Source organism: Mixophyes fleayi, chromosome 8 (assembly GCF_038048845.1).
Source record: "Mixophyes fleayi isolate aMixFle1 chromosome 8, aMixFle1.hap1, whole genome shotgun sequence".
NCBI classification, from domain to species: Eukaryota; Metazoa; Chordata; class Amphibia; order Anura; family Limnodynastidae; genus Mixophyes; species Mixophyes fleayi.
Window position 1 is genome coordinate 16,415,773 of NC_134409.1, and position 24,787 is coordinate 16,440,559.

The 24,787-nt window shown below is 40.0% G+C and overlaps 1 protein-coding gene across 19 annotated transcripts in view; it reads left to right on the forward strand.

Annotated features, from left to right (window-relative positions):
- ADGRL2 (adhesion G protein-coupled receptor L2) overlaps positions 1-24,787 on the forward strand; it is a 77,589-nt gene that overhangs the window by 18,830 nt on the left and 33,972 nt on the right. For all 19 annotated transcript variants that reach the window (XM_075181968.1, XM_075181969.1, XM_075181974.1 and 16 more), the window contains exons 2-6: positions 5,726-5,835; positions 12,612-13,412; positions 23,143-23,439; positions 23,883-23,986; positions 24,091-24,276. In XM_075181968.1, coding sequence (XP_075038069.1) covers positions 5,726-5,835; positions 12,612-13,412; positions 23,143-23,439; positions 23,883-23,986; positions 24,091-24,276 — 1,498 coding nt within the window. The remainder of the gene's footprint in view (positions 1-5,725; positions 5,836-12,611; positions 13,413-23,142; positions 23,440-23,882; positions 23,987-24,090; positions 24,277-24,787) is intronic.

Below are 24,787 nucleotides of genomic sequence, written 5' to 3' on the forward strand. Positions count from 1 at the left end.
TACAATTCCCCTACATGTCCTAGACCTCCTCCCGCGTGTCATACAATTCCCCTACATGCCCCAGACCTCCTCCCGCGTGTCATACAATTCCCCTACATGCCCCAGACCTCCTCCCGCGTGTCATACAATTCCCCTACATGTCCCAGACCTCCTCCTGCGTGTCATACAATTCCCCTCCAAAACTCTCCCCCCTGCCCTCATATCCTCCTCCTCTACACACCGCAATGAAGTCAATCACTTCATCCAATCAGAGGAAGCCGTGTGCTGCAGAAGCTGCTGCCCCCGTTCAGTTTTAATCTCTGCTTTATGATGTAATGAAGGGTCAGAGGGGTCTATAAGCTGGCGCCCAGGTGAAAGCTGCCCACCACTGTCCTATACTGGACTAAATAAGGACCGGTAAAGATGATTTAGTTGCAATTTGCTGCAGACTGATTTGTTTTGTGTCACTCATTTTGCAATTTCCCTGTGTGTTATTCTTGGGGAGAATGTGACGTTCTGACCATACTGGTTAAGATACAGCATGAGGGTCTGAATTAAGTCCATTTAATATTAACTAAGGATAAACAGACAGATTTGCTATGTTTCAATAGAAGGTTATATTAGGATCCCATATTTTACAGAACACATCTGACCACATATATAATTTTTGCAGAAACCGACAGCGATGTAGACGTTGATGGTGAAAATAATAATAGTACTTGTGTTTAACGCATCTATGACAAATAAGAGGATTATCTTGGGATACGTGTACTTTTTATATTAATTACACTACATTTAGTTTTTTAATTTCATGGTTACTTTGCATTCAGGGTTATTTTTTCATGGAGAATTCATTAGTTTTCAATCACTTTAATGGAGCTGCTCCTTTGTACTTCATTTCACCCACTTTCCCGTGCATTTAATCCCGTGTGGGGATACGGCTGCTCGCCCCATTTCTGGACGGACTCCTTTTTTTTTTCCGCCATGTTAACATTTAGAATTTTTAAATGAACTTTTGCAAATTGTAGATTTTTTTTTTTTCTGCAATATCCAGGGTCACTTTTCTGTCCCGAGAACCAGATGTGGTCATACTTCACTTATGTTGTACTCCAAAGGGCTCCCTTTAGTTGTGTTACCCTAGAGATTAGTAGCTGAGAATAACATACAGAAGTGGTACTGAGCTTTAGCCCATAAATACTTTGCTGAATCCGGTTTGCAGAGCATACAAAATGCAGAAGGGCAACTGTACCTGTAGAATAATATCTGTTACTGACCATTGCGTGAGAATCTACTTTGTGTTGTTGTTTATACATGAAAAGTAATATCCATTACTGGCAAATACATGTTGTGCAAAAAGTTGTCCTGTGCAGTTGTTTATAGATGCAGAATAAAAATAGGAGAAGAGATACTGTGCAGTTGTCCTCACCTTTTCCAATACACAATGCTCTGTTTTAGTGCTTTGCATCAAGGACATTTAATTTGGCAGCCTGTTTAAATATGTACGTGTGTACAGGCTTCTGTGTTTTATATTCCCATTGTTCTTAATAATTTTTCCTCTATCGTCCTTTTCCCGTCTCTATACACTCTACTTTGTGATAGAAATAATCACTTCGGAGTTTGTATCTTCTCCCCGTGTTTGCGTGTGTTCCCCCCGGTGTTATGGTTTTTCGTGTTTGCGTGTGTTCCCCCCGGTGTTATGGTTTCCGTGTTTGCATGTGTTCCCGCCCCGGTGTTTTGGTTTCCTCTGATAGTCCAAGAACATACTGATTGGCTGCTGACAAAGTTAACCCTAGTCTGTGTTTGCGTGTGTCAGGAATTAGATTTCTAAGCTCCGATGGGGCAGGAACTGATGTGAATGATTACATGTTCTCCGTACAGCGCTGCGTAATATGATTGGCGATATAACTGAAGAGACAATAATATCTTTATAAATGATACTAGCTCAGGTTAGAGCAGCCTTTAATGGCACATTGTCCTCTGTCGGAGTCCTGCTTTATGTTGATCTCATGTGCCTCTCATCTCCATCCTGCATTTTTAATCTCTCCGAATAGCACTGAATAATGGCCCCTGGCAGGTGGTAATGAAGTTTTCTTAATTTATATTTTCATGCCGAAACCTCGATTGAAAATGGCATCCGATGTCCCAGAGACAGAGCGGCGGTGGCGGTTTCAGGGGACCTCTAATAATGATCCAGTGCCGGCGCAGATGAAGTGCGATAGCACGGCAGAGAAGTAATTTAAGGAAGAAAGAGAACGCACTATTGCTTTATTGCAGCATATCTAATGATCGGCTGAAGATTCCCAATAGTTTTTGGAGCATGACAAGAGAAACTAATGTTATCTTGCCAAAACAGAAGTCCCAGCTTAATCAGTAGAACAAGAATATTGATTAAAACACTTTGCACAATAGATTGCGCAGAGAATCTCTTCTCCATCATTCCACGCTTGGTAACGTGTAATAACAAACAAGGGAGAATACAGGCTTAAAGTCATTTGTTTTGCATTGTGCAACCTTAGTTTGTAGTCAAAAAGCAGCATTTAATTTTTTTTTAAAAAAAATGTAAGCTAATTTTGGCTTGTATGCAACAACGATATAATTGTTGCCATGCTTTGTAATTAAAGTACAGTCCAGTTTCATGTTGATTACTTTTCAATACGAGTTTATGATTAAGATACAGCGCTTCTCTCTGTGATTTGTATGGGAAAAGAGAACAAGATTAAATAGAAGCTTTAGGTTCCAAATCTAAAAAAGTGAAAGCTGTTGAGATCAACGGACACCCCCCAAAAAGATAGGTCCAGCTATCCTTCTCCACTGTGGTCATGTGACTCCCTGGGCTCGCCAAGCTATGACGTCCGGCTTACTCTGCAGTGTGGGATTTTGGGGGAAAAAAGTACAAAACTTTGGGTGTTGGGCTACATCAGTGGTCAGGAAACAGGGGTAAATTACCCCAAATGGGGTAAAAATGAAATTCCTGGGGGTAATGCTGCCGATTCACATGCTGTCACTTGGATTGTAGACCCCTTTAAATGTGAAATTGCTGATGTACCAGAAGAGCCTCAAGGGTTGGCAGAGGCACTTCTTGAGCTTCGAGGCAATAATGAAGCACGTATTGCATTTGAAAACAAAGCAGATCTGTCATATTTTTGGATGTTAACAGCTACAAAGACATTCAAAATTGCACATGAAGCGGCCGTCAAAAAGTTGCTGCCTTTTGCAACAACCTACCTTTGCGAACAAGGATTTTCCACTCTAACGAACATAAAAACTTAGCAGAGAAATCAATTGGACGCTGAAGACTGTATCCAAATTGCTCTGACATCAAAATGCCCCAAAATTGATGCTCTCGTATCAAAAATGAAGCAACATCATTTCTCTAAAACCTGAAGTTTTGAAGTTGAAGCTTTCAAAGAAATTTTTAATAGATTCAATAAAATTTTGAATTGCAATAATTAATAATATATGATTTCCTTCCTTTCAAATCAAGGGAGTAACGTCGGCGTATCTAAATATATTTTGGGGTAAAAAAAAGTTCCCTGACCCCTGGGCTACATCATAGCTTTTACAACATCTGTAAATATATCAATATTTCTATCATTTGAAAAGATTTGGCACAAAATTCTCCTCTCCTTCCTTTGCACCTAACTTTCCAATTTAAGATGAAGTGTTATTTTTACCATTTATGTTTTTGTTTTATTTTTATACATTCTAAATAAAAAAAAAATACTTTGAATGTGCCCTATATTTGCAATATCCATCAGTTCTTTACTTGTCTGTGTTGGGTTACCCTGGTGTATATATTACAGTGATATATGGCCACTAAACTACAAATATGCTTGAAGTTTACAATGCATAAACGTTCCAGTCCTATGGCAGAGTTGTACATGTTTGATACTGGTGTGTAGTTTTTCATAGTATCTATCATTGCATAAGGTCACGCGTGATATCCAATTCTAATTCAGTTATATTTGTCTAGACCTATAGCCTTTGTTTGCTGAATGACGCTATATAGGTCCTCATGGGTTAACGCTTTTTACAGTGTGACTGATCGTTCACAATGTGAGCCAAAGATAGTTTTAATATCTTCTATTTACTCAATGTGTTCTTTAATTTCGACTTCTGAAGCATATTTTTTCCTTGTTATCCTTGTTTATTGAATCATTAATGAATTGGATTTTTTTTTTCTCTCCACTCCTGAAAGTGACAAATTAATTGTACCGTAAGTCTCTGCAAATACGTTGAGCTCCTTGACATTGCTCTCGACAATGTTATTTTAAACAGCGCTGAGCGTGAGATGAAAAGTGGATTTATGCGCTTATTAATATTTTATGTATAGTTTTGTTTTGCTAGAATAGAACTTTGATGACATTCTAAGGAACATGTTTTCATGGCGGATAATTGCAGGGAGCGCAAAGAGGTGGCTTCTGTCTTTTTAAGGGGGGAGGGGTTTGGTTATTATTGTTTATGGTAGTTATTGCAAGGTACAGACACTGATAATTGTAATTTCTCTCACAGCAGTGTCAGTACTGACCTGATCATTAAGATCATGATGTTGCTGCATAGCTGGGCAATGGGCAAGACCAGAATACTTTGCTGCGGGGGCAGTAGATGGAGAATGCCAACGATTTATTCGTTTGTATTTGAGTAATAACTACGGCAAGATGTTATTTTTATGACCTTTATGTGGCTAACATCTCCCAAAACAGTGAGAACCAACTAGCTGTTTCAGAGAACACACCCTTGCCCCACCCTCGGCGCTTCTTATCAGTATGTTGGAAACCAGGAGGTGGGAAGGTTTAACCCAATCTGTCCATACAGTGTTTGGACTGAGAAACTGACACACTGCGGTTTAAGCTTGAACAGTTCTCTGCTGCCAGCTGAGAGAGAAGTCATTACCGGAGGCATAGTGGTTAGCAGTTCTGCCTTACAGCACTGGGGTCATGAGTTCAATTCTCGACCATGGCCTTATCTGTGAGGAGTTTGTATGTTCTCCCTGTGTTTGCGTGGGTTTCCTCCGGGTGCTCTGGTTTCCTCTCACACTCTAAAAACATACTAGTAGGTTAATTGGCTGGTAACAAAATTGACCCTAATATGTATGTCTGTGTGTGTTAGGGAATATAGACTGTAAGCCCCAATGGGGCAGGGACTGTTGTGAGTTCTCTGTACAGCGCTGCGGAATTAGTGGCGCTATATAAATAAATGGTGATGATGATGATGATGATGGTTGTGGGAGTGAGCCCCCCACAGTCCTGTCTGTTGAGGGGATGTTAAAAATACATTTATAGGTGGAATTATCCTTTCTTTAAATGTGCACATTAGTGGACAGGTGTGAGGTATGAAGTGCAGCACGGTGGCTCAGTGGTTAGCATTTCTGCCTCACAGCGCTGGCGTCATGAGTTCGATTTCCGACCATGACCTTTTTGGAGTTTGTGTGTCCTCCCAGTGTTTTCTTGGGCTTCCTCCAGGAAACCTCCTCCAAATATTCTCTGAACAGCACTGCAAAATTAGTGGCGCTATATAAATAAATGGCAATGATTAATGATATTCCAAAATGTCAATATCTCCTTATCAATTATTAGGTGTGTGTGTATAGAGATATAAACAAGACTGGAAATTAAACGTTTTATATATATGTTCTATTTATATCTGTTTGTTGCCTTTATTTGGTTGCGTGGAAGCCGGAGTTATGTTTTAAGCTGTACGTTTGTTTTCCGCCTGATTAATAACCAGATTTATTTTCTGCTTACAGGTGTAACAATAGGACGCAATGTGTGGTGATCACAGGATCAGACGTGTTCCCTGACCCATGTCCGGGAACCTACAAGTACTTGGAAGTCCAATATGAATGTGTACCTTACAGTAAGTAAAACCAATTGTCCCTTCCTGTAAACACAATTTGTTTTCCCCCCCAACACCAAATGCTGGCAGTGCATTAACGCTTCTGACATCCAGAGCCATTCTGCATGCAGGACAGGCAAGACCCCCTACCCACCCCCTACCCCCGAATGTGGAAGAGAGCCACGCTGGTACTCCAGCCAAATGTCCTCCTGCAGCCTTAAGTGTTTGCTTTCAGGACTAGTGTTTTTCTAGAAAACAAACCAGATTTAGCAGTACCGGGTGCCAGAAGGAATGTGTACATCTGCCCAGTACTGGGGCCTGACAAATTGATTTGGCTCACGCGTTCCTAAAGAAAGTATTGACTTTGATTTCAATCACAAGTTGCTGGAGCAGCTACCTGCTGCTATAGCCCCCTTTTGTGCATTTAATTCACTTCTGCTGAGACAAACTCCCCATGTTACGGTGGGATTTCTGTTTTGTTTTCAAAGCAAAAATCGCTCTCTGTAAACTATACGTTGAGGCGGGGTTGTCAAGCTGGGTGGAGACATTTGCGCTCGCCTTATCTCTTATCTGCGCACCGAAAAAGAGACCGCTAAATTATCCCTGGATGAAACTGCTCAAAATACCCCATAATAAAAGTATTCAATGATTCAGTATTGTTTCAGCTTTTCTTGAAAATACAGAAGAGACATTTAATATTGACTTAATTTGACTGAGGTGAATCGGATGGGGCTATGTGGCATTACTACGCTGGTACCCTATATAGGTTCTCTTATCTTAATTGAGAAGTGTCCCGAAAGTACTTAAAAAAGACTTACAGATGTCTTTGTGGAGCACCCACCAGTAACATTCTCATATATCTGTGTAAATATTCCAAGAACTTGCCAAAAGTAAAGATATTTGTTTCTGTATACTGTAGTTCTCCAGTGCAAAAAGCGTACGAATAGAAAATAAGAGAATTCATGATTGAGAAATACAATTGTGCTGATCTCTGAACACGTTACTCTGTGCTGTACCGCGTTGATGTTGCCTTGTATTCGCTCACATTCACTACACACTTGCGTTACACAAAGGCGCAAGAGCTGCTTACCGCCCAGCTTGCGTTCGACATGTGGTGGCTTCTTATCGCTAATGGGCAACAACTCTAAAGCTCTTTACTCAAAAGTTGTCTCTCTTCCCCTGACCTGAGATGGTAATATCGCATCTCTTACTCTAGTTAGAATACAGAGATAAACAGAGAATTGTTCCTGTATTACCCGGCATGGCTGAAAAGAGCGGTTTATCAAAGAGTAGGGAAGGTTCATCCATGTTCTTCCCCGTTTGTCAGTAATCTATTAACTATTACATATCATTTTATTTTTTGCAATCAGGATATTTTTTCCTAGTGGCTGTACAGTGGATTCCTTATTTGTGGATTTCATCTTTGTGTTTAATTTCATTATATGAAGTATGTATGTGTGCTCCCATTGGGGGTTATAGGCATGTGTTTTGTATAACCACCTCACCAAAGGGATGTCCAGCTACGGGATTTAGTCTTCTGTAGCTCTGTCATAATTTTAAAAAGCAGTTTCCTGTATAGAGGTCTATATATGATCTTCACTGAATCCTCCATTCTCTACAAGGTTTAATTTATTTAACAGCTTCATATTTTGGGTTGTCAGCTCATGTGGGGGGGGGGCACACTGATGGTATAAATGATTTATATAATTAGTCATCATGTAGGTGGACATCTCTTTTCAAGTGTACTTGTTGCCTAAACACAGTAGAGGAAATAGGAAAAGTTGAGGTGTTGCCCCAAGCAACCAATCAAGATCTAGCTATCATGTTCTAGAATGTAGTGGATAAATGATAGCTGCAATCTGATTGGTTGCTGTGGACCACACCTCCACTTTTCCTGTTAGAATGTTTGATAAATCTACCCCTAAGTGTCTTGGCATCTTGTTGACGATTGTTGATCACAAACCAGCGCTGTAATTGTCTGACGCTGGGCCGTCCTCCCTTTGACTCTGTAAATTCTCTTCATCGATTAACAGTTCATAACATTTGTTTACCCTAATATTCTAGTCGATGTGTTCAAAGAAATGTTTCTCTGAGCAGACAAACCTTTTAAGTGTTTTATTTCATTTTTATGGATCCAGCATAGGATTTTTTTTTTCCCTGCGCATTAAACGGATGCAGGTCTACATACATACCGTAATAAATATTGAGTGCAAGGGTTTGTTAATATCGTAGGGCATTCATCAAGCTGTCATGAAATGGACTCATTACAATAATCACTGGAATAGGTTTTATTTCTGAAGGGAAAGAGGGTCCATCTCAACGAACAGATTTAAGATTTTTATGCCTAAAATAGTATCGCAATATATTATTTTGCTCAGTAGTGTTTCTCTTTTTCCCATAACCGATTAGGAAATATGTGGTCATTAACAGTCAATACTGTTCCATTATTGCCAGGCTTAATATATAATACCCGTATTAAATATATACGGTCACTGACAGTCAATACTGTTCCATTATCGCCAGACTTAATATATGCTTCCCGTATTAAACATATAGCTGAATATCTCCTTCGCCTCCGTGTCCAGCTGTCCTCCTAAAATCCCCAGTGAAACACGCTCCTGGTTTGCTGATTAGCAAATGCCGCACTTTTTTTTTAATTAAACGGCAGATCTTCATCTGCTTAATGCCCAGGGTCAGCCACTGACTAAAAGGCCCCACGGGCAGCGAGATTATCATCATTTGCAGTGTGACTGTGCCATGGAAAGTGTCGCTGTACGCAAAGTATATGGTCTTTATACACGGTACCATCTCCAAAAAGGGTTACAAATTTAGTTTTCTTTATTTGCTTGTACAGCTTTTACTAAATACAATGCTATATATTTCTGGTCTTTTTTTTTTCTGTGCTTTTTAGCAATGTTTTTATATAACCGGGTACATTTGTTTTATTTCCACTATCTGGGATACTGCAATGCTTTCCGCATGGCTCTGAATGCTACACAAAGAGCGCCTAGCTGTCGCAGGACAGGACAAGGAAACAAACCTTCTGTTGGAGAATGGCACAACTTACCAGAAAGAGGCTACTTCGTGAAACCACTGTGCTTAGTAAAAGTTGCAGGGGGGCATATCCAAGCCAATAGTCATCTGCGTTTGCAAAGCCCCTTTGCTGAAAGGACAGATTAATGTTTACGTATAAAAAAATATCTCTAATTAGGACATACTGAATTGCCAGACCTGTGTTAACCCCATCCCAGTGTGTGAGAGCCCCTCTCGCGTCACTAATTCCTGTCACAACCGAACTAGTCGCTAACATAAAACTTGTGCTGACCTCGTTAGTGGGTCGAGTCACCAAAAAAACAGATCTGAGGCCATGTTAGACTAAATGACCGTCCGGCACTTATTGCTTCAGGTCGGCCAATGGGAATCCAATAGATTGCTCCTGTGGATCAAACATTTTTGGTTAAATGTGTGTACAACTTTATAACCTCCCTCCAGTCTCCTTATACAGTACAATCCAGTCACAACTGTCCACCTCCATCTTGTGTTCCGGCCATGTGGCAATGAGTGGTTTTTCCCCCCTGGTTCTCCAGAGAAAAGCTGCACAGCCATTTCCATTTGATATCTGTAACAGAAAACCGTGCAGGGGCAAAGCTGCAAACCTTTCAATCACTCTCACAAGCACAGAACCTTTTGCATAATCTTTTGAGCTAGCTAACTCTAGCATACATTTCATTCCAACAATATTGTGACAGGAAACCAGTTTTTTGTTTTCGCATTAGAAAAAAAAACCCCATTTGCCTGTGGGAGATATTTTGGAACATGTTCCACATTTTTTTTTGAAAGTGAAATGCGATCATAGTTGAATATTAGCCTATATTTATCACTCCGCTTTGCCAGGTTCAGTAGAACGCTAGATGCTGTGAGAACGAGTTCAGCTTAAATTGTCCTTGTCGCCTACACACGGAAAGCACCGTATTGAACCCAGTATTGATGAGAATCCAGTTAATTCACAAGAGCTCTGAGCTAGGAGGCACGCTGTGCCTCCTGCCTCAATGTCCATAGCTCCTAGTGAATTGATAGCTCCTTATTGGATCAGGCAATGTCTCTCCGCTGTGTGTGGGTACAGGGTATGCTTTTAAAAGCACAACATGTAATAAATGTTTTGTTGTCACTGTCTTCTAAGGAATCTGGTAAACTTGGTTAACAGTACAATGTATTGCAGTATTGTCTAACCTGTGACACTCCAGGTGTTGTGAAACTACAAGTCCCAGCATGCTTTGCCAATATATAGCAGCTTATTGCTGGAAGGGTATGCTGGGACTTGTAGTTTCACAACACCTGGAGTGTCACAGATTAACCAACACTGATGTATTGTCACAACCCAGCATGGTAGTGTAATGTGGATGTGGTTCTCTGTAGCTCTCAGATCTACAACACATTTGTAACAACCTATTTGTATTTTCTTTTTACACTAAGAAATGAAATGCTAACGGCAGCTTTCTGCAAAGTTACTATAGCTGTTTTGGGTCATCACAGATAATTCCAATTTTAACATGAAATAACAGGCTAACAGCATTTATTTTGGATATAGTCGGAAACTTGGGTAAGGTCACCTTTCCCACCTCATATGAAATTGTAATGGCGTTTTCAGCCAATCTGCAACACCAGCAAGTATTAATGCTGCATAGAATGTGTACCCTTTATGTCCTTGTTGACGTGTTTGTGCTTCTAAAGAAAACTATACAGCAGTTGTTTCTTACCAGTATGTTACAATACCTGGATTAATGTGTCACAAGATGTCATATGGTAAATATCTCGCCCACAGTGTTGTAATTGAATATGAAACAGGTTATCTAAAACTGGCACGTGTGGCTAAATGCTATCAATTTTTTCATTATTTCAGTTTGATTTGCTGCAATATTTTGATATTGGTGTGTCATGAAACAATTGATAGCACGGCAAGTGTGTCACATAATGGTGGGAATCAATGCTATAAATAACCCTTCCTCAGTTTATTCCTGGTAACAATGTATTAATTGCAATTTTTTTTTAATGATACTAGGTAAAATTGGACATTATCCAGTTTCTGACCTTATCCAAGTTATTGGGGTATATTTACTAAACTGCGGGTTTGACAAAGTGGAGATGTTGCCTAATAGCAACCAATCAGATTCTAGCTGTCATTTTGTAGAATTTACTAAATAAATAATAGCTATAATCTGATTGGTTGCTATAGGCAACATCTCCACTTTGTCAAACCCGCAGTTTAGTAAATATATACACCCTTATGTAGTTGAGTGTATATAAAGAGAAGAGTGTTACTGGGGATAAAACGTGATATGTCTGCTGTTGATCTGACTGGGTGCTTCTGTTGTCTCTCCACATTGGAAGCAGCCATTTTGTGTCCATAAAAATACAGCCCAGCAGTTCATTTGGAACCAGTGGCAGCCATTTTGTGCCTCAGTGTGATCGCTAGTTCTACTCTGATAACACATGACACGGTTATTCTGCTTTTTCACAGATAATAGCTTTAACCCATCAATTTAATCCCATTGACAATAATATGTGGTGGTTTGTTGTGGGTTATAGTGCATTTGTTCTCTCTGCTCACTGAATAAGCCATTTTGTCAGCTGCTTGGGCAAGGACTAGTGAGTTAGTGGTGCACTCCCCCACCTCCCCTTTCCCTTTTCATATTGAAAGATGAGCAGACGTTACATCCATTGATCGTATAACGCCTCTTTTTTTCACTAGGTGTTCCAGTCTCTCTATTTATCCACTTTAGCGGATTTCTTGCTGTGTGTCCCTACTTTAGTGTGTGTACTGATTGCGCTTCCGAGTAAATGGTCCATTCATGTTAATCTCTCTTTTTTCTCCTTGCACCCCTTTTTTTTCACTTTCTCTTCCAATGCTTAAAATAGAAGTGGAACAAAAAGGTAAATAACTATAAAACAGCCCGAACCCCCCTCCCCCACCCACCCCCCATCCCCCAGCTCCTTGTTATGTGCCATATGGATGTTATAACCTTCTCGATTCCCCCTTATCCCTAAACACTGACGTTCTATATCCAGCAGGATTGCATTTCTACACCCCATACACAAGCTGACTGCTAATAAAACAGTGTTCTGGATATGTCACCTAGGTGGGACACAGTCTCTGCATTTCTTGTGGGAAATGTTTTCTTCCTCTCTTCCTAAAACCCCAAGTGCTTTTTTTTTTCTTTCTTAAATATATTATTTGTACGTTTATTTTTCCTTTGCCTGGCTTCCAAAAACTCCTTTCCCCTAGCATGCCACCTTTCTAGGCTCCCCCTGCTTTGTTTCAATCATTGCTCCAATTGTGTTTTTTACTTTGTTTTTATATTTTTTGTTTGTTTTTCTTTTATTATGTTTTTTTTTTTCTCACTTGCCGTGAAGATGTTTTGTGTTACTTATTCAACTTGAGATGTTCCAGCTTGTTACCTTCTTTCAGTTTCTCCGCGCATACATTTTGTTTAAAGCACAAATGGAAAACCATTCGCGTTTCTTAATAAAAAAAAAAACAATAAACACCAAACTGCGCAAGGTTTTCCTTTATCTGACAGGTGTAAGCTTAGACAAATTTATACTTGTATTTATCTAGTAAGGTCATGCAATTTGCTTTTTAAAGTCTACTGTATTGTAAGTCGAATAGCTGATTTCTTGCCGCTCAGAATGTACACATTCTACCATTTAAAATTTTTTGAAAATATCGCTCGTTTAAGGAGCAAAAAAAAAGTTCATTTTATGTTTTGTGAAATAATTCTCTCTCTACTTTTTACTAGTATTTGTCTGCCCCGGGGTGTTGAAAGGAGTGGTGGACTCTCCGTATATTTTTGAAGCTGAGCAGAAGGCAGGTGCCTGGTGTAAAGACCCCCTCCAAGCGGCAGATAAAATTTATTTCATGCCGTGGACTCCGTATCGCACGGATACTATAACGGAGTACGCCTCATTGCAAGATTTTCAAAATGGCCGACAGACTACAACCTATAAACTTCCTAACCGGGTAGACGGTACTGGATTTGTGGTTTATGATGGGGCGGTGTTTTTCAACAAGGAAAGGACCAGGAATATTGTTAAATTTGACTTTAGGACTAGAATCAAGAGTGGAGAAGCCATCATTAATTATGCCAATTACCACGATACCTCCCCCTATAGATGGGGCGGCAAAACCGATATTGACTTGGCCGTCGACGAAAATGGTTTGTGGGTGATCTACGCCACCGAGCAGAACAACGGGATGATCGTGATCAGCCAATTGAATCCTTACACTCTCCGCTTCGAGGCCACGTTCGAGACGTCGTACGATAAGCGGGCGGCTTCTAACGCTTTCATGATCTGCGGGGTTCTCTACGTGGTGCGATCAGTCTACCAAGACAACGAAAGCGAAACTGGAAAGAACGCCATCGACTATATCTTCAATACCAAGCTGAACCGAGGAGAATCTGTTGATATTCCTTTCCCCAATCAGTATCAGTACATCACCGCTGTGGATTACAACCCCAGGGACAACCAGCTGTACGTGTGGAATAACAACTTCATTCTACGCTACTCTCTAGAGTTTATCCTTCAGGACTTAGCCCAAGGTAAGAGCTGTGTGTGTCTGGTCTGCTCCTATCTCGCTATTAATTATAATTTATATGCTTTTTTGGGGGGGGATTGTGTTTTGGCTCTGAGGTACTTTTGTTTAATGCTTGAAATGTCTACGTTTTGCTTGTACTGTGTGCAGACATACTGAGCCGTGATAGCAGCAAAAAGCCTTTATAATATAATTGGTATTAACATATTACTAATATTTTCGTTGATAATGGGCCTTGTTCATACTTATGGGGGAATTAATTTCGGAGCGACGTGCCTCTGGACATTACGGTAAGGAATCTTCGCTCATTTCCCTGCACTCCTCTGTGGGGTTTGGGAAGAAATGATTGGGGACATATCTCCGCGGAGTGACTTCACAGATTCCGCGGAACGTCGCTCCAAAGTGAATTCCCCGATCCAAATAGCGGCGAAACGCCACTGTAGCGTCACTTTCACGCGTTGGTTAATGATTATAGAGGTGAGAGCAAAGTTTTAATTACCGCAGTGGTAAGGCGCACTTGTCGGCAATTACGGAACCTCGCGGGTAATTGATTGGGCCCCCCCCCGTATTTTTGTTTAATTTTAAATAAATATAACCGATGGGAAATTAAAGCAGTTTTGTTTTTCACAGGAACAGAATAAAAGCTTGACCTGGTAGATATGCATGTTTAATACAAGTACACGTTAATTACAGATTGTTAAAATGTGTAAATCTTTTATTGTACGTACACGTTTCTCTGGTTCACAGGGAGAGGTGTAAATACATTGTGGAATTGTAAATATTTTTTATATATATTTATATTTAGAAATATCAATAGTGCCACAAACATTACCTTGACGGTGTATAAATGTCTGAATCGAACAGGCTTTTCAAAAATATCCCCTATTCACCATTTCTTTCAGAAGAAAACCATTTATATTTATTTTAACCAATAGTTTTATGAAAAGTCAAAACCATTGTTTTTATTGTACAATGAAAATTTTATTTTAAGTATGAAAAATACTTTTCAAATTGTTGCAGCCGACATTGCTCAGGGACGAGTTATTTTCCTTTTCAATTATGAAAGCAATTTTTTATTTCCCAAATTGGTTCTTTTAGACCGCTACGTTCAGAATTATTTGTTTGTTCTTTTGTTAGGAAAGCGACGTGAAGTAGTTTCCTCTCCGCGTATAACTCCATCGTTATTTCTTTCTGTGCGTGAACCGATCATGGTTTCAGGGTAGTGAAGTCATGCGTGACTTGTGACACGTTCACATGTGCGCCAAACGGCGGAGATGCTTGGCTGGGTGCTGTGTTTAGAATTGAAGACTTTGACAGCGTTCGCCAGTCACGCCTTGGATCCGAAGAAAAAAGAAATATGCCCTTGATCTTGGGTTAGCCCTGACAGATGTTGTGCAATAAATGTAATGATTTTATATGACAGCCTGTAACTAGCATTGAAGCAGCATATTGTATATTGTCTGTTGTTTCCCTGGGTGCACGTTGCAGAATTTCCCTTCTACAGTAAAAAGCTGCATTTGCTTCTGTCCCAGGTGTTACTGGAGTCATTTACCCGCTTTGTTTATTACCCCTTTACCGACATAGCTCATTACAGACATGCAATAAATTCCTATTATATCTGAGCACCTATGCCTCTTCCTGATAGATCGCCTGGTTTACAAAATACAATATATCTTCATTTGCTCTCTCTCTTTGTAGAGTAGAAGCCGTCAGTGATTTCCTGAGGTCTACTCCCCTCTCACTAATTATACAGTGGCTGCACCCGGCTCTAATCTCGCTTTAATTTATGTCTCATAGTGCAGGCTTTGTATGCTCATAAGGTCAGGGAAGGGCCTTTGCTGTATGTTGAACAGTCTAAGGAATTAAACTGATGCAGTTTATTATTATTATTTTTTTTTAATCTGTGCTTTCTACATTTATGGGTTGTGTGTTAAATACATAAAAATATAGCAATAAAAACGTATAAAGCTGGATGGGTGTGTAGGTGCGCTGATTTGTAAACGGCGATAGAGACCACAATTCCACCTCGTGACCTTGGACAAATGTATTATTACTAAACTGGGGGTTTGGAAAAGTGGAGATGTTGCCTATAGCAGCCAATCAGATTCTAGCTGTCATTTATTTAGTGCATTCTACAAAATGACAGCTAGAATCTGATTGGTTGCTATAGTCAACATCTCTTTTTCAAAACCCCCAGTTTAGTAAATATACCACTTAGTCTTCCTGGGTCCTAGACACCAAAATGTAAGTGTTTTTTATGCTTTCTGGAGCACCTACCCAAAATATTTATAATATTTTCTATTTAAAAAGACTAATTTTTGATTGAAGAAGTAAATTTATTTGTATAAAAGTACAAAAAACACACGATTCATTACATTCAAATATACGCTGTAAAAAGACTAATAAGCTTTTAGGTCATTTTTTAAATGGCTCTAAAATAGCAAGAGAAAACTCAACCGATTATAGTCCAGAAATTTGGCTAAGAATCTGCTATCCAAGAGTATTAAGGAAACTGTTTCTAAATGTGTGTTAATCATGGAATTGTCCATATAGAAATTCTTAATATGTTTAACATTATATTGGTATACAACGAAAACCTATTTAGTGTTTACTAAAGAAGGATCTAAAACTGTTAAAGTTAGAACTGTTACTAAATCTTCATTATTGGGTTTGCTATAGAGCAGAGTTTGCTAACCTGTGACACTCCGGGTGCTGTGAAACTACAAGTCCCAGCATGCTTTGCCAATATATAGCAGCTTATTGCTGGAAGGGTATGCTGGGACTTGTAGTTTCACAACACCTGGAGTGTCACAGGTTAGCGAACACTGCTATAGAGTCTTGCTAAAAGACATTTATACAATTATGTTAATGTTGATCAACGTTGGATAGCTGTAAAAGCCCCACTAATTAGCCATTTGAAGCTTCAATCAGTTGAGTAGTACAAGTCTATGTTAGCTTTGCATCCTGAATGATGGAAGCTAGCAGGGCCATCCATTAGTCCACGCTGGTATTTCTAGCCCGTGACTCGGAGAGGTGTCTGATTGCAGCCGTGTGGAATGTCCAGTTTCTGATCGCGAAGCGCAGAGACCACTTGACGCTCATTTTTCAACCAACATCTAAGGGGCCATCATTTGCTTCATGCTTAAAATAGTTGACGATTGATGGATGGTGATCGGAACTGCTGACCAACTATATGGGTTTTATTAAGCTTACCGTAAATAATTGATTTTGATAACATGAAGAGTAGTTTGTGGAGGATACTTTTTATAAAACAGAGGTTGCTGATTGTGAAGGTTTAGCAGCGTTGGTGAATATCAGACCATACTGCCCATCAATTAAAATAAAGGGAAATTTACTTACAAGATATATTGTCAAAAGCGGGTAAAAACAAACGCCAGCTAGTGGCATAATTGGGAACCAGTATAATGTCTCTTAGGTGTCATTGACTGGCTCTTGAATTCTCCTATATTGCATCCGCCACTGGTCTGTGCAGTGATGTTAGCAGTAAATGTAATGTTTGTAGGACAAGGGGCAGTTAGGACACAGGTTTCAGTCTGAGCAGTCCGCTGCTTCTCGCTGTTAACGGATATGAGTTAGCGCAAGTTCCTGATCTCTTAAGATGTTGTCTGCTCCCTGGAGCGTTAATTCCTATAGCTGCGAAGCTTTAACATGTCCGTTTACTTATCCATGCTCTAGAAGTGTGTTACATCCTACTCTATATTAAATCAATCCTTCTATGTATATTGACGCGTTTTAAATATTCCAATCAGCTTTCCTGAAAAGCTGCATTATTGATGATGCTAAAATTGCTCTTCCCATTAATGCATAGCCAGTGATTTCCTAGCTATATTGCAATGTGTCATCACTTTGTGTTGTATGCTGTCATGCACAGGACCCCGCCGTTTGCCTTGTATAAAGAGAGAACGGTTGTGTGTTATTTATAAGCAAAGTATTGTTCTCCATTACAAAACTGATTCTGCAACTGCCAATTTGTACATGGAAGTTGTTTGTGTTGTGCATATCATTATAGGCGAACTCTCCAATCATATAGTGGTGCATAATTATGGCACTTTGTTAGCTACGATCGTTAATGTCATTGTTAACGATCACCCCGTCATCTGCAAAAACTGGAACTGGGCGTTTTGTGTGCTGAAGCGATATTCATCATCATGCAGCCTATCGATTCACTAGAAACTCGGGAAATCACTAACAGCGATGTCACTAATTCTTAATAAAAAGCTATGGCCCTTGTGTGTTGGAGATGGGTCCACGTTATAGTAAAAAAAGAAAAGACTTTCATAAAAATATGGCAGCATGCGGTGAGCAACCTCCAAATCATTTAAACATAATAGTTCTGTCATCCAAGGAAAGACCGTGCAGCTGACAACTTACTCAGGCTTGGGAGTGTTGGTTTCACTTTACTGATATGCTTCTGCTCACTTAACTCTTATTGGAAAAAGTTGAATTGGGGTCATTTCCGTCTGTATCTTTAAAAGAATCCGGATCACACAAGTGGTGCTGCAGCTTGGGAGAGTCTGAAGCCCCAGTTCTAGAACTGACATCAGACAACGGAGCCAAACATGCTCTGATATCAGCCAAGCACCATATGGTGGATAGATCAGGGCCTCAGCCTTGCCAGCTCTGGTGGCTACGACAGAGGGGCTGTGGGCTGTGTGAGTGATACTGTGTGATATGTATTCAGAGGTACATAGTCGGTCCTAAGAACGTGGGTTCCTTGGCTAGTTCGGTTGTCCTCACATCCCCTCGTATCCCAATTTAGTTCTACACTTTTATTTGAGAATTTAGTGGTCTGTGAATTCCCCAGCATGCATTAACAAGCACTGGCGCCATTTAAGCCTCTTTTATATACCAATATTAACAATCTTCTTCCAAATCATGTCTCTCTTCCTGAACTTTTTCATTTGTTACCCTCCTCACATTGATTACCTAGGTTTTTTGTTTTTTTTCATATTGACATCCATTTAAATGACACTGTTGTGGAAAATTATTCATTTCTAAAGCACAGATTTTTATACAAGTCTGATATTTGTTTGAAAAGTTACTGCTTGGGGATGACAGGGTAGCGTTCATTTTTCATGTTTCATTTTAATTCGCTTGGCAGAAGGCATTCCATGTGGATGCAATATTCTATTGTAGATTGTCATCACCCCACTCCTAGTATTCATTTACATATATGCAGAAGAGCCTCAGTACAGTATAGGCTGCGGCGACTAGTGTCGTAATATAAGCTCCTCCCACATCTCTAGGACGGTGTCCTGATAGGATCAGCAGATAGTTGAGTGAGTTGCTGTGACAACACTGTCCCCGCCCCATATGCATGACTCAACTAATCCACTCTGCATTTACGCACAGCAAGTATGTAAGACTGTCAGTCACTCCGCGCCTGTTTTAGTTATAGGAAGACCTCCATCCTAACCTGCTGCAGAGGACAGTGTATGGGGGACTTACATAGGCATAAATACACAGATATTTCAGGTATATGGTTTAGCTTAGTAATATGCAGCCTTTGATATACATTCATGTCCAATACTGGCTTTGATTTATCCTTAAATACCTGTAATATAGACTCCCTTGATGATTTTGTGTGGGACGGGGGGATACTGTGAGTAAGCCCACTTATATCCAATTACGAGATGATGATATCACACATGTATGATACGTTTCATTGTGAAAATAACCACGTAGGAAGGTGCAGGCCTGAGCTCGCCAGATTCCTTTGATTGCTAGTTTGCTACCTAATTATACAACCGAAGGAAGCTGTCACAAGTCCTGTTATCAGTGCTGGTCTCCAGGGATAAAAATAACCTATATGTTTCAAGAATTACCTGGAATCCAGGCTAATGTAATGTAGTGCTAATTTTACTACACATCTGAGTGATTAAATATACACTAATCAGTTCTGCGTGCTGTGGGATATAGATCTAATGACAGCACTAATAGCAGTTTTCCATGCTTCATCATTGCTCTTAGTTGTTTTAAGTATAAAGAAAAAACAGTCATGATTACTAATAATTTGGAGAGCATTTGCTGACACTTACTAATGTGCTATGTGTGCGCAGAGGCCCAGAATCTCCATGTTTATTTATGTTAGGGCTTAGTGCTAGAAGTTATTTGTGACTTTCCATGTAATCGTTCCTTTATAAATGCTGATTGTTGACCATGGCTATCGATTTTACTTCATTCGCCAAGATGACGCCTGTTAAAGGCCTACCTATGACCAAGGCCGCCATTTTGTGTGGAGAGTCGGTATTCACAATAATGCAACTCTTCTATTCGCTAGGATTTGGAGACATCGCAGGGGCATTTCATGACTGAAAATAATATGACGCTGCTTCCTATGGGTTTCATTCCCATGATATTAGTTCAGCTCTCAAAATGGCCGCCGTTACTGTACAAAGTGGACCTGTCGCATGTATTAAGCTATATGGATTTACTAGTTCATCAGAAACACGTCCATGGCATGTAGCCATTAATACAAAGTTACTTGTGCCTCAGAAATGTCTCTAGTTCTTAGTGAATGGATCGATGCTTTTTACTGAACATTGATTCAGCTCCCAAAATGGCTGCCTCTTCTGTTTGTGTGTGAGGTACCAAGGTCATTTTTTATAGAGTTTTAGGATAGTTATAGTAATCTATAACTATTTAAAGGTCTGTCAGTAAGTCTAATTGTATTTTTTGAGATATCTGATCTTGCTTCTGAGCAGTGAGAGTTTGGTTTACCTTAATCACTGTTATTGTATAACAGGTTCTAAATACGACAGTGTGGTATTATGTTTGAACCTATTGAGACTTGTTATAATGGTGGCTCAGATTTTGTCTGGTTTACGTGATTCAGTTGCATTCAATGGTGTTGCAATCGCCATTACTTATTTTTAATCTTCAAATTGTCTCATCTTTTGTATTGATATTACTTTAAAGCACAAATTTCCATAGAAAGAGGCCTTCATGAGATTGTTTTCCACTGTTGTGTTCCTGTAAGTGTCGAACAGACTCGAATGATGCAGTAACAATGTCGCCCCATTTAGCGGTATGCCTGTCACGTTGAGAGTCACCCGTGTGAACGGCCTTTCCACACAATAAATTCCTTGGGCTAGGAATGGTGGAAGCTGAGGTTTGAAATTCCACAGACTAAATCAAGGAGAAAAGGGCTACACAGAGCCTCCATCAATTAATTTGCTTTCTTCGTCCTGACCTCATTGCGGAAAAGGAGAACAGAAACTAAGAACTGCCGTGTCCTCAAATCTTCCTCCTCAGATATTGTCACTTCTCATTCACTGGTGTGTAGTATCCCTTGACCGAGCGACTCGCTGCCCTTTTTTATTGGTTTTATCTGAAGAAACTATGTCAGTTCATGAAATGTTCCATCACTAAAGGAAGACATGCATGCAACGCTCGTCTCTGTTCAGGACTAATCAGGCATACCGAAATCTCTCAAGCAAAAATCAGCGCTGGGTGGAACGATGGCCCTGGAATTATTTCCATGCATGGCATTGTCTAACACATCTCATTTTTTAATCTCCTTTTAGGTTTATTTGCATATTTCTATGTATGCTTACAATGCAGATGTCAAGCTGTTTTACCTGTCACTCGCATCTAGCAGAGATTATAAATTGGTATATTCAGTAATGTATGTAGGAGACCATCTCTGGGCTATCTGATTAGTGGTCTGTGGGCCTGTTGTGGTTGTTTGTCTCTCAGAATGAGCCCAGAAGCTTATATATGTAATTAATAAATGGCCCACGGGATGGGTAAACCTTGACCCAGTTAATGTTAGCATTTTTAGCAAGCGTGTGAAACGTAGAATTGAAAAGAGAATTACAATTCATTGGGTATTTTGTCAGATACAGTTCGGCTTGTTTTGGTCAGGTAAGCTTTAAAATCAGCAAATCTCGTACAGGAGGAGTTATGACAAATTCAGAGAGAGAATTTGTCCTGAGGTAACAACTGTTCTCTCATATGTTGGAGCTCATCAGTGCAGGGTAAGGGTTTACTGATCAGAGTGTAGAGACTGCCTCTATTCAGAGACCCTCTCTGAAGCAATGAAAATGGTTCAGGTAGAGTCTTAACCGTACCCCATGGTGTAAAAATATGCAAATAGGTATTTAATTTTCTGGAGAATTGACTTGAGAAATGCAATTTATATGGCAGCCAATTGGGTCAGTGCTTTGTCATTAAGTATTCAGTCCATGGAACATATCCGTGCTGAACATTTCCCCATAGACTGATCGTGTCTCATTTTTTAAGGGGGCTTAGGAGCTTTCTGCCCAGAATATAGACACGGCGTCTCTAAAACAAAGGGTTAGGTAGAGTATTAACATACTCTTTAGTATCAATATTTATATAAGCAGCTTGTATTAAGGAGACAAGACATGACAGTCCTTTGTAATGTAAGAGATAGCATTTTAATGTGTTAGAATGCTTTTTATGTAGTTAACTGCAGATTTTGGGCCAATTTCACAAAAAACGTGTAGCTTTTTAAATATTATACTAATATTATGAATGTATCAGATAATATAATATGTAAACTTAGCAAACTGCTTTTGTAAAGCGTTAGTAACTTCAGATTTAAAGTAAATGATTCTAGCAATTAATCATATGGAATTGACATTTTAAAGACTGGTCAATGTAACGCCATGTTCAAACATTTTGCATTAAATCTGAAGGTAACTCCATTTAATCCCAGTTCACTTTAATTCATTTTGATCCTGAGCATTGTAGCAAAGCGTGACATTATTTACCCTTGTTGTTTTGTTCAACGACATTTTTTTTTTTTAAAAAAAACCCCATATATTAAAATATTAATGGTTTTCCGTTAAACATGGCAATAGTATAAAATAGTGATCATTGTTTTTTGTTAACAAACTTGTTAGAGAATCTAAAATGTGGCTCTTGTAGCCTCTAACATCATAATTATATGTAATATAATAATTTGTTTAGTATTTGACATACAGGAGTTTGAATAGTTTGTATTTTATATGGTAGGCAAAATAGCATTTATTGCTCACAAGACTAATAGTATACTGTAAGTACAACGTGGCTTATTCTGTTGCCAGTAGTGTCTGTAATGCAACTACTAGCAAATGCAAGGGTTTTATGAAGATGTGAATAAAATGTGAGACCTCCAGAATGAGGTACAGAATATAACCGATTACAGTGGAGGAAGACATTTTTTGGGGGCCAGTGAACCAATTTGCACGAGAAGCGGCCTATCCATTCGCTGGATACCTCAGTATAGTATTGTTTGTGGAATGAATTTTGCTGTCAGCAGACATTGCCTACAGGCTTTCTAGACCAGATCTGCCTCTGTGTGTCCGTTACGGCTAAAACTGCCATAAATTTGCAATGTGCCGTATTTGTGTCCGTTATATATTGTGTCCGGATGAGAATCCTGATGTTTGGCGTCTGTTTCGGTAACGCACGTTACCTGATGATCACACCTCCCTATGGCTATGGGGTATGTTAGCACTTTGTTTAATCGGTTTATACAAGATAGCGGTGTAATGGTCCGTGTTCTGGTTAAATCTCTTTATTACGCAACTATATTCCTCATCTGTGTTTTTTTTTTTTTTCCCCTGCTCTTTAAAGCAAGTTGTGTTCTTTCTGACACATTTTCCGAGCTAGGTATTAAAAACCCGAAAAAAAGCTTAAGGCTGTCTTTTTTTTAAAAAGGATTTTGTGTCTCTCTTTAATTACGTTTTCCAATTTTCTCTCTCCAGTGCCTACAACCGCAGTGGCAGAAACGCCGCCAGTTGAGCTGCTTAAGACGACCGTATCCACCACCACAACAACTTCACAGAAAAGTCTAATTAGCACAACATCAGCTGCCGGTACAAAGGAAGGGAGCAGGGGACTGAAGCCTCCGGCCATCCTCTCTACCACAAAGAACCCTCCGCTAACCAGCGTCTTCCCTCTGCCCGAGAAGTTCTGTGAAGCGAAGGACGCCAGGGGGATCAGCTGGCCTCAGACGCAGAGAGGAATGGTCGTAGAACGACCCTGCCCCAAAGGAACGCGAGGTACAGTTCCGGAGTCTTTGCTTTATGTCGCCAGGTTCTGAACATTCTAAAAACCCAATCAATAGATCAATCTTCCCTCTGCACGTCTGTGTCTCGCCATATATGGAGTCCTGTGCTCTTCAGGCAGGGAGGTCTGGAGATATTGGTCTGTGTCATGATGAACACATCAGGTTTAATGACCGCCCTGTCAGTTGCCGCTCTCACAGACCCTCCTACATTCACCGTTTACAATCTTTTTTTTTTTTTTTGTTAGATTTCTGCTTATAATTTTTCTGCGTCTAGCTGGCTGCAGAGTTTCCAAATTGTCTGCAGAAGGTTTTTAATGACTTTACCCCTTGTTTGCATTCTCCAGGTCTCAAATGTTTTACTAGAATTGCTGCTTAGTAAATGAGTCCCATCTTATTGCTTTCTTCGATTTATTTATTGTGGATTTGTCTTACTAGGTACGGCTTCATACCTGTGTCTGATCTCCTCTGGTACCTGGAACGACAGGGGCCCAGATCTCAGCAACTGTACCTCACACTGGGTCAACCAGCTGGCCCAAAAGGTTTGTTACATAGCTGCTTTTTGTTCTATCACTCTTACCTCCTAAGTGCTTTGTTTGCTGCTGGACCATTGTGTTCAACATCTGCGGGCTGTGTTATGTTACAGATCAGAAGCGGAGAGAACGCTGCCAGCCTTGCCAACGAACTGGCAAAGCACACTAAGGGACCGGTGTTTGCCGGAGACGTGAGCTCTTCGGTGAGGCTCATGGAGCAGCTGGTGGACATCCTGGATGCTCAGTTACAGGAGCTGAAGCCGAGCGAGAAGGATTCTGTCGGACGCAGTTACAACAAGGTAATTCTTCGTTTGGTGTCCGTCAAACTTTCGTTTCTGTTTGTGTTTAAAATCAATTGTTGATCGCAGTTGTAACCTCCGTGCTGCAGAGTCACTAAACTGGTGCTAAATGCAATGTATTATGTGGTCATTTAAAACATGAAAACCTGACATCACAAATGGTCCTTCTGTGAACTCTGCAGCTCTGTCACCTCTGTGGCTGGTGTGACGTTTTATCCCGATTGGAACATTCATTAATTATATTCTTTGTCAGAAAGGAGAATATAAATGGCTATTAGTTGGGGGTAGTAGATGGGTTTTATACAGATTTAGATCGCCTTTATATTCTGACCTTTTTAATGGACATCATTTACGAAGCGGGTTGTGTGCGTGCTGCAGACCACCTTCATTTTGCACCAGTGCACCTGGATATCCTGCCAGCACCTCCACCTTACTCTTACACTCACTCTCTGGGGACGGCTCCTGCAAGATAGAAGTGCGCCTAGGTTTGTAGAGGTGGGAAAATCTGAAG